Source organism: Oncorhynchus keta, chromosome 30 (assembly GCF_023373465.1).
Source record: "Oncorhynchus keta strain PuntledgeMale-10-30-2019 chromosome 30, Oket_V2, whole genome shotgun sequence".
Lineage (NCBI taxonomy): Eukaryota > Metazoa > Chordata > Actinopteri > Salmoniformes > Salmonidae > Oncorhynchus > Oncorhynchus keta.
In genome coordinates, this window is record NC_068450.1 from 61,090,177 (window position 1) to 61,102,309 (window position 12,133).

The 12,133-nt window shown below is 43.0% G+C and overlaps 1 protein-coding gene and 1 long non-coding RNA gene across 6 annotated transcripts; one reads left to right on the plus strand and one right to left on the minus strand.

Moving 5' to 3' along the window:
• Positions 1 to 44: 44 nt before the first annotated feature.
• LOC118363877 (uncharacterized) lies at positions 45 to 2,786 on the minus strand. Of its 2 annotated transcripts, none has more exons than XR_008087726.1 (3): positions 2,469 to 2,786; positions 1,948 to 2,096; positions 45 to 1,648 (listed from the first exon to the last, which is right to left on the minus strand). It is a non-coding gene; the product is annotated as an uncharacterized LOC118363877 (long non-coding RNA). The 2 variants fall into 2 exon arrangements; XR_008087725.1 differs by having other exon boundaries at positions 2,222 to 2,786.
• On the plus strand, positions 2,016 to 10,978 carry LOC118363875 (polypyrimidine tract-binding protein 1-like). Of its 4 annotated transcripts, none has more exons than XM_052488964.1 (17): positions 2,031 to 2,123; positions 2,793 to 2,849; positions 2,964 to 3,048; positions 3,552 to 3,594; positions 3,701 to 3,873; positions 4,065 to 4,211; positions 4,339 to 4,557; positions 4,672 to 4,782; positions 4,932 to 5,124; positions 5,277 to 5,351; positions 5,532 to 5,668; positions 6,277 to 6,310; positions 6,813 to 6,905; positions 6,998 to 7,087; positions 7,723 to 7,849; positions 8,807 to 8,884; positions 9,248 to 10,978. In XM_052488964.1, the coding sequence occupies exons 1-17, from the start codon at positions 2,116 to 2,118 to the stop codon at positions 9,378 to 9,380; spliced, it is 1,803 nt and encodes a 600-aa protein (XP_052344924.1). In that variant the 5' UTR covers positions 2,031 to 2,115; the 3' UTR covers positions 9,381 to 10,978. The 4 variants fall into 4 exon arrangements, 2 of the variants coding, with proteins under 2 accessions (XP_052344924.1, XP_052344925.1); XM_052488965.1 differs by having other exon boundaries at positions 2,051 to 2,123; positions 3,030 to 3,048; XR_008087720.1 differs by lacking the exons at positions 7,723 to 7,849; positions 8,807 to 8,884; positions 9,248 to 10,978 and adding an exon at positions 7,278 to 7,678 and having other exon boundaries at positions 2,016 to 2,123; positions 6,998 to 7,181.
• Positions 10,979 to 12,133: the final 1,155 nt, after the last annotated feature.

The window sequence follows — 12,133 nt, forward strand, 5'->3', positions numbered from 1 at the left end:
CTGATCAAACAAAACCTCCCTCACTGTGTACTGCTATCGTACTACTATTTACTACGATGTATTTCTTCTGATATGGACCATTCTTTTATTGTGAATGCTATTTTTATATTTTTCTGTCTTGACATTTATAGTGTATTCTGTGTGAACTTCTGTATTCTATTCTATTAATATTGTCTTTATTATTGAACTGGATGTGCCGCCACGTTATTGTTGAAAAGAAAATGTAGCAGGTCTTTGTATTGTAATGTGTCTGCTATTGGAGCCATCTGGAAAATGTCTATCATTGTTTTTTAGTCCAGAATATGAAGAAGACATACATTTTGTATATTTCCCTGTGTATTGAGTATTTATCAGTCAGTTTCATATTATATTGTCTCTGTAATATAGTTTCACAGTGTGAACAGTATTCAAATATATTGATATCAAGTTTTATACAATGTATTTATTGGTTTGGTTTCTGCCAAATCATAGCCAGCCACACTCTGCATGCAAGCTTGTACCATCATCACAAATCAATAGGTAAACCAATCAATCAATTCATCAAGCAACCACACCATGTCGTCTGGTACATCTCAGATAACATTATTATCTCTGTTTTAAACTGTCCATCCCATGTCGTCATCTCTATCTCATCATCTCAAGTCATTTATACTCTACTTACATCTAGTAATCTATTGATCTCTATTCATCTCTACTAATCTCCTCATTAGACTCACTATGACACTGTGCAACTCATAAACACATTTCACTATTTTATTTTTTATAAATGTAAAGGATGGCTGATTCACTGTTTGAGTCAAGCCCAGCCATTGTTTTAATGCTGATGCTTGTGAATTTGGTTGAGTCAGTGATGTTGAATCTTCGGATGTAGCATTAACTCTAACTCTGATTAGTGTTGTTATTGATCGTAATACTCCTCATCAGGTCTGATCAGTATCATTGGTAACGATATCCATCATCACGGCATATTGCTTAACATGAATGTAATAATGGGTTCTATTGGGATCGAAGGGAAGGTGAAACCTGTCGTCAACAGAATAAACCTTCCATTCCCAGAGACTCTCTGGTGTCTGTGTGTTCCATTACCCTGCTCTACAGTGTACACTAGGGGAAAGAGAAAGGGTGGGGTCTGGGATGAGAGAGGGAGGGATGAGGGAGAGAATGGAGACCAGAGAGGATAGGTTGAATGAAGCGAAATAGAAAGGGGAGAGGGAGGTGGAGAGAGAAGGTGGGGTTAGGGGGAGAGAGAGAGGAGCAAGAGAGTGAGAGATTACAGATCTCTCGCTGGAACCAGGGAGTGTGATGGTCTTCGGTTAGTTGGGGTCGTTTATGGGTCAGATCCACACACCATAGATTACCTCTGCTTTTTTTATGCATTGGAAATAGTAACAACTGTTTCAAACCACTTAATACAACAACAACAAAAACAAGCAAAAAACACATGGGTCAAGTATGTGAAATGCTTTTAAATAATTGATTATTACCCAGTGTGGAGTTTGTACCTAAATGACAATTCCATTGGTTTCCATTGTATCCAGCATGCTAATCTGCTGCTGAAGTATGAAGAACGTTGACATTTTGACTCAGCAGGTCTGGTTCAGAGTCCCGAAGTTACCGAAATCACACAGCTGCTCCTCCTCAGTCAGCCCTGTAATAGACAAATTATGCCATCTGTTGGCCAATGCATGAACTTTACAACCCTGTATGGAATTTGTATTTTCTGAACTGCATGATCTGATTGTGAAACAGGAAATAAGCAGCATTCGTTGTTTAGTTGCACAGGTTTGCGAGTCAGCTATCCAATACTAGAACATAATAAATCAGTGTGTGTCAATGAAAACCATTCTTCGTTATTTTTTCAGGTAAACAAATGCAAAGCAATGGTACGGTTTCACAGTTATTTTGGTCAAGTTTCGGCCGAGAACTTTAAGAGAATGTTATACCCACCCTTTAATGAACCAATCAAATTGCGATGCTAGGTGTAAAGTGCCCTCCCATTTCGGGTTCTTCCAAGTACCTGGACCAATCAACGAACGCCTCGGTGTATTCAGCCATTTTGTATGAAAATCAAGGAAACCTGCCGCCGTTCCAGAGACCTGTAGATTATATCGAACGATGGAAGGGTGAGTGAAAAAGATGTAGTTTCATGTCGAAAAGAAACGGAAATAATCTAACCGTAGTTTGACTTTTTAAAAATATATATTTTTATATACAGCCGTACTGTTATGGAATCTGTTTACTATATTTGTGTTTTCTAGTAGTTCAACGTTTAGTTTGAGACGAGATGATGCTTGAGACTTTCAAACAAGGCTAGCTAGTTAGCATTATCTGCGCGTGAGCGTGTCCGGAAGAGATGCGAACTAGTTGAAGTTAAGACTTAATAAGGGTTGTTTTAAAAAAACTATTATACTGTAAATAACAATAAAAACGCTAGTTGTAGTTTTTTCATGTAGACGAAAAATAACCACCTTTTAAAGTATTGCCAAATGTAGTTTTAAAAAACGCCCATCTTGAATCAACGTGTCTTTGTAGCTAGTTTCCGCATTCCATATGTGCGCTCGTGTTTGTGGAAGGCGAATGTCGTGTGTTCAGGATTAGGTTGAATTGTCGAATAACTCTGGTTATTAGCTGGTCATGGGACATTTCATTTCAACGAAGTGAACTAACGCAACTTTTCACGAGTGATTTCCGTTTCTAGCTAACTGTGAACTTCATAAAGTTAGTAACTAAACTCCCTCTTTCGTCCTGTATTTCCTCGTCCCCTCTCTTTTTTCCCCCCTTTGTCTCAACAGACACAAGTTAGATGCTGATCTGTATCCCATGGGACCTGGCTACGTCACAGACATAGAGTAAGTCTGCTAGTTTTATATTTACAATCATCAATCTAAAATTTACAATCAATCTAAAATGTAATGTAACATTTTGAGTTGATTTGCTGATTTGCTTATTGGTTGATCTTTTAGGAAAATGCACCATGCCCTCTTTGGAGTAAGTCAAATGAGTAACCCCCCGTTTCTCTCTCTCCCCAGTGTCTCAGTGGGTACCAAGGTAGGCATTTTTCATTCACAATTTAATTCCTTGTTTTTTTCTCTGTCTTTACCCCTGTCTTCTGTGCTAAAATGTTTGTTAAAGTCTCTCTCCTCTCTGTCTGTTAGCATGAGTGTCTTCTCATTGTCTCTATGTCCCAGTCAGTTTTCTAGCCTGGCTGTAACAGTAGCTGTATTGTAGAGAGCTGCTGGGCCACTCCAGACATGAGCACCATTGACTGACTGACACAGAGCAGTTTCATTAACTGTAGTCTGTATGAGCAAGACCATCTGTCTGACAGACTGCTCCTCTCCAGTCATAACTCTGTTAATACATTTACCCAGGTCGTATTTGTTGGTGCACGTAGCAAAACCTTTTGCAACAGAAAATGGAAACAAGTTTGTTATTGAGCATGTTCGTGTTTTCTTCCAGTTAGTGCTTAGTGAATACAACCCAGCTAGGCCTGTCTCTGTCTCCATGATGTATGTGGTTATGATCATTGTGAATGTTCCTTTCTCTTCCAGAGGGGATCTGATGAACTCTTCTCCTCCTACATCATGACCCCAGGTGTGTGTGTGTAGCTGATGGTTAATCAGAATGTTCTGTGCTGTTCTCTAGTAGCTAATGGTGCTAACGGTAAGAAGTTAAATTAAAAAGGTGTCTGTGTTTGTAGCCAACGGTAATGACAGTAAGAAGTTCAAAGGTGAGATGCGGAGCCCCAGCGCTCCATCGCGTGTCATCCACCTACGCCAGCTGCCCGGGGACATCCAGGATTCTGAGGTCATCAGCATGGGAATGCCCTTTGGGAAGGTCACCAACCTTCTGATGATGAAGGGAAAGAACCAGGTACACGTGCACAATACAGATCCTTAACTCTAAAGGTGTTCTCACACACACTACAGATCCTCTACCCTAAAGGTGTTCTCACACTCACTACAGATCCTTTACCCTAAAGGTGTTCTCACACACACACTACAGATCCTTTACCCTAAAGGGGTTCACACACCCGGCTGATTTTTTTTTTTGTGTGTGTGTAGGCGTTCCTGGAGATGAACACTGTGGACCAGGCTCAGACCATGGTGAACTACTACGCTACGGTCACCCCCCTCATCAGACAGCAGCCTGTATTCATGCAGTACAGCAACCACAAGGAACTCAAGACTGACAACTCACCTAACCAAGTGGTAAGAGGACACTCACTAACTTGTATGTTTGTAGCACATTTGTCAAATCAGTTTCTTTGTCATATGCAGAGGTTACAGCATAGTGCCCACAGTACAATGTAATAACAGTGTATGTTTGCCCCCCCAGAGAGTCCAGGCAGCACTGCAGGCAGTGAATGCTGTCCAGGGTGGCACCATGTTGGGCTCTACCATGTCTGGTATGGGGGGTGTAATGGGTGCAATGGGTGCTACAATGTCAGTTGGAGGGGGAGAGATGGGAGCCAGAGGCATGGCCACCCAGAGCCCTGTCCTTAGAGTCATAGTAGAAAACCTCTTCTACCCCGTCACACTGGAAGTCCTGCACCAGGTACGCACACTCCTCCAGTGTTTCTTAGTCATGAGTGTGTTCAAATGGTGTTCTTTTGCTTGTTGTCAAATTGCCTGCAGCAGGGATGTAACCTGTGTGTGTTCTCCCCTGTAGATCTTCTCCAAGTATGGGTCTGTTCTGAAGATCATCACCTTCACTAAGAACAACCAGTTCCAGGCTCTGGTCCAATATGCTGACCCCATGACGGCACAGCACACCAAAATGGTGCGTACCCCCCCCTCTAATAAACCTCTGATTTCTCCATCTCTCTCTCTCTCTCTCTGCTGTCTCCAGATGGTCAGAACATCAGTAATAGATGATGTAAATGGACTTGCCTGAACTTCCACACCCCTAATCCCTCTGTGTCTCTGCAGTCTCTAGACGGTCAGAACATCTATAACGGTTGCTGTACTCTGAGGGTGAGTTTCTCCAAGCTGACCAGCCTCAATGTGAAGTTTAACAACGATAAGAGCCGTGACTACACCAGACCTGACCTTTCTACTGGAGAGCAACACAACCCTCAGCCTGGAATGGACCAGCACGCGATGGCTGCTGCCGCCGCCTTTGGTAACACACACACACTTTAGACCGGTGTTTCTCAAACTTTTTTGTGCCAGGAGCTAGCACGTAGCTACCAGGGTGCTCTTCTGGAGACTGTCAAACTGAAATTAGATTATATTATTTTTCCCTCTCCCTCTCTCCCACCTATCTCTTTCCAGGGTCTCCGGGTCTGATCTCAGCATCTCCTTATGGACACGGATTCCCCCAGGCCTTCACTCTACAGCAAGCTGCAGGTACATCCCCACATTAACACAGTCAGCTGGTTCACTCTACCTGTAGCCTACTACAAACCTGTTCTTACTCCGTTTATTACATAGCTATTGCTACATTGTCAAATCATCGGTTGGTCTACTCCAGCTGCACAGGTTGGCCTCGGTGCTTGAGATATCGTGTGTTTCTTTGTATGTGTCTAGGTTTGGCTATGCCCGGTGCCTTGGCGTCATTCGGTATGGGTCCAGGGGGCATGGCCGCTAGTCGTCTCGGCCTGCAGGCCCTCGGCGGTGGAGGAGGACAAGCTGGCGTCCTATTGGTCAGCAACCTCAACCCAGAGGTCAGGACTGTTACTACCCACACACTCTTTCTCTCACCCACAAGCACACCAGAGTAAACTTTTCCTCTGGGCCCTTTAAATGGGTGTATCTCCACAGTTTAGAATGAACAGTCTTCTGTTATCTTTCATTTCATGGCTTCCTTTTTGTCTATTCTTGAGTTGCTAGAGACACAATAATCCTTATATAGAGACACCCCCCATGTTATTGTACTGTGTTATCTGACCTGTTGCATTGTTAATCTCTCTTTTCTCCTCCTAATGTTGCCATAGTGACAGTGTTTTAATTTAGACACTTGTGTTTACTGACATTGTTCTTTTCTTTACCTCCTTTTCTTTCTTTTATTCTCTCTCCTTCCCCATCTCATCCTGCTCTTTGCCCTTTATAAAAACTCACTCCTATGCCAACTGTCTGTCTTCTCATCTTTCTCTCTCTATCTCTCCCTCTCTTTCTCCTCCATGTGATCCTCCCGTGGACCTCTTGGCTGCTGACTGCTGGACTCCATCCCTCCATCCCTGACTCCACTCTCCTCCCCCACTTTACCCCTGTCCCCTCCCTCTTTCTCTCTCCCCCTCCCTGGTTCCTCTACCTCCCCCTGCTGTTTATAAAGAGCGTTACACCAAACTGCCTCTTTATTCTCTTTGGTATGTTATCAGCCTTTCGTTTCCCTTTATGACTTTAGATTTTACATTTACCTACTGTTACCAATAATATTATATCATCACTGTACCTACCTCATTCAGTCTTCATTTACCCTTATATTGACCTAAATATTTATGTTTATTATTTTTATCATTCTTTAATCTGTTTCACTTTATATATATTTAATTACCAATTGGTACTGAATCTATCTGTTACCTGGGCTGGTTTTCATGTTGTGGTCTGTCTGCCTGTTGGTCGGTCTGTCTCTGAATCAGAAATCCAAGCTCTCCTTTACATGAATCAGTTGTTTCATTTCAATGGCCAGAAACTGAGTAGTGTGGTGGTATAGAACCTGTTGTCTGGGCATTACAGTAGTCTAGTCTGTCTGCTGTTGATCAAGACGATCACATTACAACACTGACATTACAACTAAGTCTCTTTCTTCATGAAAAATGAATCTGTTTTGGAGTGTGTGCTGTGTTTTAACCTGTGTGTGTTCTCCAGGTGTGTATGGCGACGTGATGAGAGTGAAGATTCTGTTCAATAAGAAGGACAACGCTCTGGTCCAGATGGCTGATGGCACACAGGCTCAGCTAGGTACTGTGTGTATGGGACCGTGCGTCTGTGTGCGTTGCAGTAGTTAGTAGCACGTGTGTGTTCTGTTGTTTGACGGCTTGTCTTCTCCTCAGCGATGAGCCACCTGAACGGGGTGCGTCTTCATGGCCGGTCTCTACGTGTCTCCATGTCTAAACACACCACCGTACAGTTGCCCAGAGAAGGTATGTACACACACTACCATGTCTAAACACACAGCTGCCCATAGACGGTATGTACACACACTACCATGTCTAAACACACAGCTGCCCAGGGAAGGTATGTACAAACACACTACCATGTCTCAACACACAGCTGCCCAGAGACCGTATGTACACACACTACCATGTCTAAACACACAGCTGCCCAGGGAAGGTATGTACACACACACTACCATGTCTCAACACACAGCTGCCCAGAGACCGTATGTACACACACTACCATGTCTAAACACACAGCTGCCCAGGGAAGGTATGTACACACACACTACCATGTCTCAACACACAGCTGCCCAGAGACCGTATGTACACACACTACCATGTCTAAACACACAGCTGCCCATAGACGGTATGTACACACACTACCATGTCTAAACACACAGCTGCCCAGGGAAGGTATGTACACACACACTACCATGTCTCAACACACAGCTGCCCAGAGACCGTATGTACACACACTACCATGTCTAAACACACAGCTGCCCAGGGAAGGTATGTACACACACTACCATGTCTAAACACACAGCTGCCCAGGGAAGGTATGGGCCGTCTAACATCCACTATTGTTGTGTCATGACATGTTCTACTCTATCCTATTCAAGGCCATGAGGACCAGGGGTTGACTAAGGACTATGCCACCTCTCCGCTCCACCGTTTTAAGAAGCCTGGCTCCAAAAACTACAACAACATCTACCCTCCCTCTGGCACACTGCACCTCTCCAACATACCGTACGTACACACACACCCACACACACAACATCCCCTTTACATTTACATTACATTTAAGTCATTTAGCAGACGCTCTTATCCAGAGCGACTTACAAATTGGTGCATTCACCTTATGACATCCAGTGGAACAGCCACTTTACAATAGTGCATCTAAATCTTTTAAGGGGGGGGGAGAGTGGAGAGAGCGGAGGAGCGGGGTGACGTGAGAGAACTTGGGAAGGTTGAACACCAGGCGGGCTGCGGCATTCTGGATGAGTTGTAGGGGTTTAATGGCACAGGCAGGGAGCCCAGCCAACAGCGAGTTGCAGTAATCCAGACGGGAGATGACAGGTGCCTGGATTAGGACCTGCGCCGCTTCCTGTGTGAGGCAGGGTCGTACTCTGCGGATGTTGTAGAGCATGAACCTACAGGAACGGGACACCGCCTTGATGTTAGTTGAGAACGACAGGGTGTTGTCCAGGATCACACCAAGGTTCTTAGCGCTCTGGGAGGAGGACACAATGGAGTTGTCAACCGTGATGGCGAGATCATGGAACGGGCAGTCCTTCCCGGGAGGAAGAGCAGCTCCGTCTTGCCGAGGTTCAACTTGAGGTGGTGATCCGTCATCCACACTGATATGTCTGCCAGACATGCAGAGATGCGATTCGCCACCTGGTCATCAGAAGGGGGAAAGGAGAAGATTAATTGTGTGTCGTCTGCATAGCAATGATAGGAGAGACCATGTGAGGTTATGACAGAGCCAAGTGACTTGGTGTATAGCGAGAATAGGAGAGGGCCTAGAACAGAGCCCTGGGGGACACCAGTGGTGAGAGCGCGTGGTGAGGAGACAGATTCTCGCCACGCCACCTGGTAGGAGCGACCTGTCAGGTAGGACGCAATCCAAGCGTGGGCCGCGCCGGAGATGCATGTTTGAGTGTCCTATTGCTTTCTCTCCTAATGCTTTCTCTTTCTCTCTAGTCCTGCAGTAGGGGAGGAGGATCTGAAGGCACTGTTCAGCAGTTCAGGAGCTTCAGTCACGGCCTTCAAGTTCTTCCAGTAAGTCTCAACACCAAACTATACTTTTATGACATCACTACCTAATGATCAAATCAAACTTTATTTGTCACATGTGCCCAATACAACAAGTGTAGACTATACCGTGAAGTGCTTACTTACAAGCCCTTAACCCAACAGTGCAGTTCAAGAAGAGTTAAGAAAATATTTACCAAGTAGACTAAAACACAATAACAAGGTTATATACAGGGGGCACCGGTACCGAGTCAGTGTGGGGGGTCTTTATGACATCTTTACCTAATGATGCAATAGTCTTTGTGGCATCACTACCTGATGATGTTCTAGTCTTTATGGCATCACTACCTGATGTAATGGGGAATCCTCTTTCCTGGTATGTGTGTATAGGAAGGACCGTAAGATGGCTCTGATCCAGATGAGCTCAGTGGAGGAAGCTGTTGAGAGTCTCATCGAGTTCCACAACCATGACCTGGGAGAGAACCACCACCTCAGAGTGTCTTTCTCCAAATCTACCATCTAACACAATCTCACACACACACACACGTAACTACAGAGTACAGACCAAACCTGTTCATCAGAATGCCTTCCACGTCGTTTGTATGTCAAGTCTTATTCCACACGAGACACACTTAATCATTCCTTTATACTTTTTAAAAAGTTTTTATCATTATTTTTACACAATTATTTACGTTTACTATGGATATAATCGGTTCATATTTTATTTTAGTAGTTCTACTTCTATGGAGGGAAACTCACAGAACTCTCCAAGATACACATCTAGTATTTCTGTTTCTATACTCTTCAGAATGCATATCTAGTCCTTCTGTTTCTAGGTTACAATGTTTTATTTTTTCCATTTGATTTACTTAAAAAAATATATATTCAATTGATGAATGTTTTCTGTTTCTACGGTCTGTCCTTGGGATCTTCACCACTAGTCATATTGATCTAACAAAATGCCTTTCTGCAACAGTCTAGTGCCTTAACCAGACCAGCTGGCTAGCCTTTCCATGTTATTACATAGATTTTTATACGATTGGACTCTAAAATAAGCTTTTTCTTTGAACATCAATAATTTGATTTGAAATATATGGCTGTGGTCTTCCCTTTTGATTTCTAGATGTACACTATGCATTCCATTTGTATTTTTGTAACATTGGTAGTTCTATACTCTTATCATTTTCTATACCGTTTGATATCTACCAGTCACTGCGCATCAAGTCTTAATTCTTGCTCCAGAGGTGCCACTTAAAATCATGTAGCATTTAGTCTTTAGTGCCTACTTCACCCCTAATATTTTACACACACATGCAATACTCCAATTTTATTTCATACAGCCTTAGATATTTAGTGCCTACAACACAAACGTATTTATTACCTTTGTTCTGGCACTGACTGTCTATATATGGCTTTTGCTATAGATTCCTCTGTAGCATAAACGGTTTCATGTAGCTATTGATGGTTGATGTTATTGAGGACCAAAGTACCTACCACCCCTGCCACTTAAACGATCCTTGTCGGTTTAAAAGACAACGTTCTAAACTCTTTTTCTGCCATTGGTTTGATTCTATGGTCCAAATCGCCTTTAGGGATTTGATTTTTTTTTCATTTTATACCTGATCAGTCAGCCACTAGATTTAAAAATCATAATTTTGAGTGAGTTATACCTTGAATTTGTGATATTTGGTTTCTTGTCCCATTTTCTTTTTAATTATAGTTAAATTCCTCTGTTGGTAGAGTACTTTAAGCATGAATATATACTGTATGTTGACCTAGTTGGTGATATCACAGTGGATAGCTGTGATGTAGTTCTGTATTCCTCTCCTGGTAACGGTTGTCGCTTTTATTTTCCATTATGGGTTTTATTGGGGTCCGGGATCAACGGGATGTGATGTCATGAAGCAGTGGGAGGGTTTTTGTCTGTCTATATTTAGTGTTTTTGTACCACAGTGATTTGGATTAAAGATTCCATTTCATTTCAACATGTATATTTTGATATATAGTTAACAAACGTTGATTCCAACATGTATATTTTGTTATAAAGGTAATGCCAGCTTTCTCTGGAGGGCTGTAAAGATGAGTTTTGTATCACAAAGAAATTAAACTTAATGGAACACAGCCTTGTGTCTGTGTTTTTGATGTTTGTTGATTTCTAAATGGCCCCCTAGTCTCAAGGCACTACCCCCGGCCCCTACTCCCTATAGGCACACTTGTAGATCTGAAAGGATTTGAGAGGTTTTAAGCAAGCTTCTCTGCCTTCTGATAGGCTTGGGAATCTGGTCAATCCCTGTATGGCCACTTGGTGGAGCCAGAGCCATGTACAGGGAGGGATACAGTATACATCACTGTATCCAGGAAAATAATATGGCACTTGCTCTGACTCCTCATGTCCCACTTATAACCATAGGGGTCTGGTGGTGGTGATGAAATAGTAGTCATTTCCCACCCACACAGTTGGATTTTCTTCAATATACAGTACCAGTCAAAAGTTTGGACATACCTACTCATTCAAGGGTTTTTGTTTTTTACTATGTTCTACATTGTAGAATAGTAGTGAAGACATCACAACTATTATATAACACATGGAATCATGTAATCAAGAAAGTGATAAACAAATCAATATATTTTCTATTTGAGATTCTTCAAAGTAGCCACCCTTTGCCTTGATGACAGCTTTGCAAACTCTTGGCATTCTCTCAACCAGCTTCACCTGGAATGTTTTTCCAACAGTCTTGTAGGAGTTGCCACATATGCTGAGCACCTGTTGGCTGATTTTCCTTCACTCTGTGGTCCAACTCATCCCAAACCATCTCAATTGGGTTGAGGTTGGGTGATAGTGGAGGCCAGGTCATCTTATGCAGCACTCCATCACTCTCCTTGGTCAAATAGCCCTTACACAGCTTGGAGGCGTGTTAGGTCATTGTCCTGTTGAAAAACAAATGATAGTCCCACTAAGCACAAACCAGATGGGATGGAGTATCACTGCAGAATGATATGGTAGCCATGCTGGTTAAGTGTGCCTTGAATTCTAAATAAATCACAGTGTCACCAGCAAAGCACCATCACACCTCCTCCATGCTTCACGGGGGGAAACCACACATGCGGAGATAATTGGTTTACCTACTCTGCGTCTGACAAAGACACAGCGGTTGGAACCAAAAATCTCAAATTTAGACTCATCGGACCAAAGGACAGATTGCTCGTGTTTCTTGGCCCAAGCAAGTCTCTTCTTCTTATTGGTGTCTTTTAGTAGGGGTTTCTTTGCAATTTGAA

Coding starts and splice junctions, on each gene's coding strand:
- LOC118363875 (XM_052488964.1), top strand. Junction 2,850..2,963: donor GGCTACGTCACAGACATAGA/GTAAGTCTGCTA, acceptor TTGATCTTTTAG/GAAAATGCACCATGCCCTCT. Junction 7,850..8,806: donor CTGCACCTCTCCAACATACC/GTACGTACACAC, acceptor CTTTCTCTCTAG/TCCTGCAGTAGGGGAGGAGG.